A 6,000-nucleotide genomic window follows, 5' to 3' on the forward strand; every position below is an offset into this window, starting at 1 on the left:
AATTAACTTAACATATAAGCAAACTCAAATATGCACACAGATTGTTTTGATTTACTGACATACTTATTATATCCTCCAACATTATAATCCCAAATACAGGACTGAATGAGACTTACTTCAAAGCTGATATGCATTTTGATACAGAATGCAGGGAGGGACAGGAATCCATGTTACAGATTTCTTTAAATTATGGATCCACCCAGAAAACTGCTACACCTGTTCAAGTGTGCTCAGCACAGATAAGGTAAATTCTTTGACTTGTATTTGTTGTCCCTTAGTTAGAATACAGTAGACCCTTGCTAGAACGCCCTTCGCAATAGTGAAACTTGGGCTACAGTGAATGTGGTTGCTGGATCCCACCTCCGGCCCCGAGGCTGCTGGAGGAACACTGTCAGCTCCTGCAGCAGCCCCGAGGCCGAAGGAGTACTCTGCCCCAAACACGGCTGGGGAATCTCTTCCTTTTCCCCACCCTCCCATCACTAGAACAAATCCCTGGATATACCGAATAAATGGCTTGGATCCCCACGGCTTTGTTACAGCGAGGGTGTACTCTACATGCTTCAGTTTTGTCTAGACATTTTAGTGCTGCACAGACATCAGGATGTAAAAATCCATACAGAATGGAAAGGAGTGCCATAGCTTTTCCATCAGTCATGTAGATTGTACCCGTGATTGTAGCAGAGTAATATATGGAGCAGACTTTAAGGATGAATGTCAAGATCATACAAAAAAATTATAATAAAAAACACGGTGCCTGTCCTTTATAGACAGAACTCCCAAATCCAGTATTTGCTTGGCTGAAAGAATGACTTGGTAAGAAGGTCCACCAAGTGTTCAAAGTATGGTCATGTGCAGGGCATACAGCACCAGGTTAGAGTTCTGTTGAAGTTTATCTGAGAAGCTGATTGAAGAAGTTTTAGTATATAGATGGAGAGATTCTTCCCTCTGGACACCCCTACATGGGATACATTTAATGTGTGCCTTAACTTGGGCACCTTTAAACTCATAGTGAAACAGTCCTGATGGAACTCTAGTAGATTCTCTATTTTTGTCAAACTTGCTGTAACTATTTACTGAACACCAGCTTTTAGGTTTTAGTCAGATTATGGAGCACACTAAGTTAGTGAACTTATTTGGAAGCTATAAGCATAGAGATTTTCTGCCCAAATAGAATTCCTTCGGTTGCTTCCTTTCAAATGCTAGGAAGACAGCTTTGTTAGGTAACATGACGGGACCGTATGTATATAGGTCCTTTCTGAAGGGCAGGAACATTTGTGATTCTATCTAGGTTTTTATAGTGGGCACACCTCATTGTCATACCAGGTTTTAGTGTCATGTTATTAGGTCTGACAATCATACTCTCTGCAGCCAGTATGATGCCACCAGAATCATTACAGCCCTCTCCTTAATTCTGTGTTGTTTTGGATAGAAACAGTAATGGCGAGAAGGTCTTTTGGCCAGGACTAAGGAAGCTAAACTTAGTAACTGGAGGGTAACTGCCAGTTTGCCCAATGAAATGAGGGACTATTTCTCCGTACAGGAGAGGACACCACTTCCAAACACGTGTTCTAGGGGTCATGCAGTCTGTTCTGGGGGTGATTTTCCCTTGATTTGTTCTATCTTCCTCTATTACACTGGGCCTCTTTCATTGAGCTTGTTCACAGAACAGCATCAAAACTGTCTGATGCTAGAATACGATTGTATCCCCTTTCATGCTGCTCTGAATGGTGGTATAGCTTACTTTAATTTCACCTAGGACTCAGCTGCTGCTTTGGGCGAGGAGCTATTTTGCTTTGCTATCTGCTTTTCAGGAATAGGTACCCTTACACCTGTATTTCTTGCCATCACCGTGACTGAGAAATATGGAATATTTAAAGAAGCATCAGAGAAACAATGAAGGTAGAAATACCTTCCGAAGGCTCCTTCCCAACACTTTTTGTCCGTCCATCAAAAGGAGTTAGAGAACAAGTCTGTTTGTGCCAGGTTCACTCAAGCGAAGGGTAGGCAGCAAATTTCTTTTTTAACAACAAAATCACTAGTCTTTCTATTGGAGACTCCATGGGGATCTGAACCTACAAACTTTGAATCCAACGTTATTTCACCTGTTTCCTTTCACACCCTTTGTCTAACTTGTCTATTTAGACTGTCAGCTCTTTGGGGCAGAAAATATACTGTGCCCAGAACAATGGGCCCCAACCTAACTAGAATGATAATATTTGTTGATTTCAGTTTACCAATGCAAGTTCGTCACCAAAGACAGTAATATCACTTGAGGTGAACAAGCTAACACCTTTCAGTCATACTGAATGGAAGGCCAAAAGACAGCTTTCCACAACCAAATGGATCTTGACACTGAATGAGACAGTGCTCTCTTTGTGCATGATCTACAGAGGAAATATGCATTCACAAACATTATACAATAAGTGGTTTATCCATGCAGGAAGTCAACAATTTTAGGTCTTGAAAGGATTCTGTACTCCCTCAACTGTGTAGAGGCAGCAGTTCTGCTGAAGAACACCAGAGTGGATATTGCCATATCTAAGGTTGATAGATGTACAATAAACTTTGATATGGGAAGAAACCATCGCTAAAAGAATATCTATGAAGAAACATGAATGCTTCCCTGAAGAGCCTCAATCTGCAAAAACCCCTCTCTATCTCAAACAGCATTGACATGGCTCCTAAAGCTCAGCAGGCCCCAGAAATTTAAGGATGAGCAAATGTGAACTAGACAGAGCACCCATGTTCCTCAGTTCAGTGCACTCTGTTCCAAAACCACATATATAGCCCATGGCCTCATTAGTCTCAGCCAACAGTATATCAATCCTTCAAAACCAGTTTAAGCACACTGCCATAAAAAGAGCCAAAAGTTTCCTCATAACCATGTGTACCTGATCTCCCATCAATGGCGGCATTAAACCCGTGGCAACTACAATAATTCCTTACATGGAGAAATAGTAATATACTTTTAGCTGTCTTTAATATGAGGAGAATCCATGTCATGCGGCTACCAGGTCTCTGCCTCAGCAAGTGCTCACAGTACGAGAACAATTGGTCTAGAATAGTCGTTCTCAAACTTTTGTACTGGTGACCCCTCTCACATAGCAAGCCTCTGAGTGCGAACCCCTTATAAACGAAAAAGGTTTTTTTTATATATTTAACACTATTATAAATGCTGGAGGCAAAGCGGAGTTTGGGGTGGAGGCTGACAGTTTGTGACCCCCCCACGTAATAAGCTCATGACCCCCTGAGGGGTCCCAATCCTCAGTTTGAGAACCCCTGGTCTAGAGCATATTTGTTTGTCTCCAAATACTAATAGCTTCTAAATATGTGGCTCTTACCCAGTGTTAATCCTGTAGCAATAGTTGTAGCTGTTCCTGCCAAGAAAAATAAAATAAAAATCCATAATCAACTTTATATCATATTTTACCAAGCTTCATACACACAATTTAGTAGTTGTTTATGGTTTATTAGTACCAGTAAAATACTCAATTATATTGTGTTGCAGTCTCCACAATGACACAAGATAAATTGGAATAAGTTTTATAAAGTATTTTTGGACATAAAAGATTTAATCTGGTTTAGAATCTTAAACACAAAATAAGAATAGGTTTCAAATAAGTATTCACAGTACAAACCCTCCTGGGAAAGCACAATTAACTTGTCAACGATGTACAGAACTCATTTGTGTTGAAGAGCCATTGGTAAATAGTGACTATGCAATTAAAATGCCAGTTAAGCAGTACACTACAATTTAAATGAAATTAAAGCCACTAAAAACACCAGAGTTTTTAAATGGGTTGAACTCCAGATTTACATGCTGTCAGGAATGCCAACATGCACAACAATGTGGCTTTGCATTATAGTGGAAAGGATTATAGAGTCCATGGTCTACGCAGAATACTGGGTCTCAGATTAGTTTCTTCCCCATATAAATTTAAAATCATAATTGATCACTCATTACAGTTATGCAATTTCAGCTTCTAAGAAACTTACTTCTAATGCAACTAGAGGACAATAACTAATGGGGAAAAGGTGGAGGGATAGCTCAGTGGTTTGAGCATTGGCCTGTTAAACCCAGGGTTGTGATTTCAAGCCTTGAGGGGTCCATTTAGGAATCTGGGGCAAAAATCCGTCTGGGGATTGGTCCTGCTTTGAGCAGGGGGTTGGACTAGATGACCTCCTGAGGTCCCTGCCAACCCTGATAGTCTATGATTCTAATGGATCACTCAAACAGAGAGGCAAGCTAAGGGGATAATGCAACCCATATCATAGAATCAAAGAACTGGAAGGGACCTCAAGAGGTCATCTAGTCCAGTCCCCTGCACTCCTGGCAGGACTAAGTATCATCTACACCATTCCTGAGAGGTGTTTGTCTAACCTGCTCTTAAAAATCTCCAATGACAGAGATTCTACAATCTCCCCAGGCAATTTATTTATAATATCCAATGATGTAACAATGTTACAAATATTCCCTGTAAGAGGTAACTTTAGACAATCACATTAGAGTGTATGAAAGAAACAGCATTCTCAAAAACCAACAAAATTCACTAATACTAGCTATTGTGCATGTGTGATGGCCGATTTTAAAATGGTACAAGTTTTCTTCTGTACCCCTGTTAAATAACCCACAGAACGGTTTGTACAAGACTGAAGAAAAGGTCTCTCTTAGCCTGAGAGAGTACACAACTGCCCAAACTTAGAAAGGAAGTTTTGGCCAAATTATTATAAGCGCTTCATATTAGCAATAAGAACTATAGCATTGTAAATGACAACATAGAAAATGAATGTGTTTATGGCATCTTAGTAATGATTTTCAGAATATCCTTAAAGACAAAGTACAGTACAACCTTAAACCCACACTGCACTGAACCCCCATATTGTATTCAACTGCAAGCTATAATCCACACAAAATTTTGGTGGCCTCTCCCAATTTCCAGGAAATATACAGACAGATCCACATTTTAGGGAAGTCTTGTTGGAATGGCCAAAGCCTCTGTAAAAAACAGAGTTTCATAGTATAAAATTCCAACTCCTATACAAAATTCATACACAGGACTAGATAAAAATTTCAGATGGCAAGTACATTCATCTATTAAAGGTTCAGTTATCAGGGTTTTCTGTAATAGTAATGCTGTAATGCATTATTAAGATCTTATTTTTAAAAAAGATAACAGATTTACTAACAATGTATATAGCTATAGTTAAAAACATTTCAGCACACTTTGTGGTGCATTAGTCTTCTTTTTTGTGTTTGTTCATTTACTAATTCATGAAACACAGAGATTATGCAAAAGCCCAAATTTCTGCTACATTAAAGGAATAAATTCACATGCATTTCCTACCTGTATTAGTACCTCCTAGAGCAAGCCCAGTGGTAGATTTTGAACCAAAGAGTCCACTTCCAAAGCCCACTGATGGAGCTGATGTAGTTGCTGCAGCAGTCGAGGCACCCAAGGTTCCAAAATTAAGCCCTCCAGTTGAGCTATTACAAGACAATACCGACTATTAGCATCAATTATTTTGCAAACTAACCCATTTCATACGTCCATATTTGCAATTATTTCACCCTTGTTTCTTCCCCAAGCACAGTGAACAGGTCTCAGCCATTAAAATGCTACCCCCTCTTTAAAAGTAAGTTCCAAAGTAAATGGCTTGTCAAGATATAGCTATCAAACTTTACTGCCAATAACCAAGCCATCACAAAGGTGAATTTACTTTCAGTTGATCACTCACGGATTCTTAAACTCTAAAATCCTCACTTCCAAATTAAGCCTCCATTTTTGTAGGGTTACCATATTTCAACAATCAAAAAAGAGGATGGGAGGAGCCCCGCCCCCGTCCTGTCCTAGCCCCGCCCCTGCCCCTTCCACTCCCTCCCACTTCCTGCCCCCTCAGAATCCCCAACCCTCCCCCTCACTCCTTGTCCCCTGACTGCCCCCTCCTGGGACCCCTGCCCCTAACTGCCCCCCAGGACTCCATCCCCTCCCTAAGCCTCCC

At 40.4% G+C, this 6,000-nt stretch overlaps 1 protein-coding gene across 1 annotated transcript in view; it reads right to left on the minus strand.

Annotated features, from left to right (window-relative positions):
• NUP58 (nucleoporin 58) overlaps window positions 1-6,000 on the minus strand; it is a 55,013-nt gene that overhangs the window by 46,120 nt on the left and 2,893 nt on the right. The window contains exons 2-3 of the mRNA XM_034758735.1: window positions 5,346-5,485; window positions 3,342-3,377 (exon numbers count right to left, since the gene is read on the minus strand). Of these exons, the coding sequence (XP_034614626.1) occupies window positions 3,342-3,377; window positions 5,346-5,485 (176 nt within the window). The remainder of the gene's footprint in view (window positions 1-3,341; window positions 3,378-5,345; window positions 5,486-6,000) is intronic.

This window comes from Trachemys scripta, chromosome 1 (genome assembly GCF_013100865.1).
Source record: "Trachemys scripta elegans isolate TJP31775 chromosome 1, CAS_Tse_1.0, whole genome shotgun sequence".
NCBI lineage: Eukaryota > Metazoa > Chordata > Testudines > Emydidae > Trachemys > Trachemys scripta.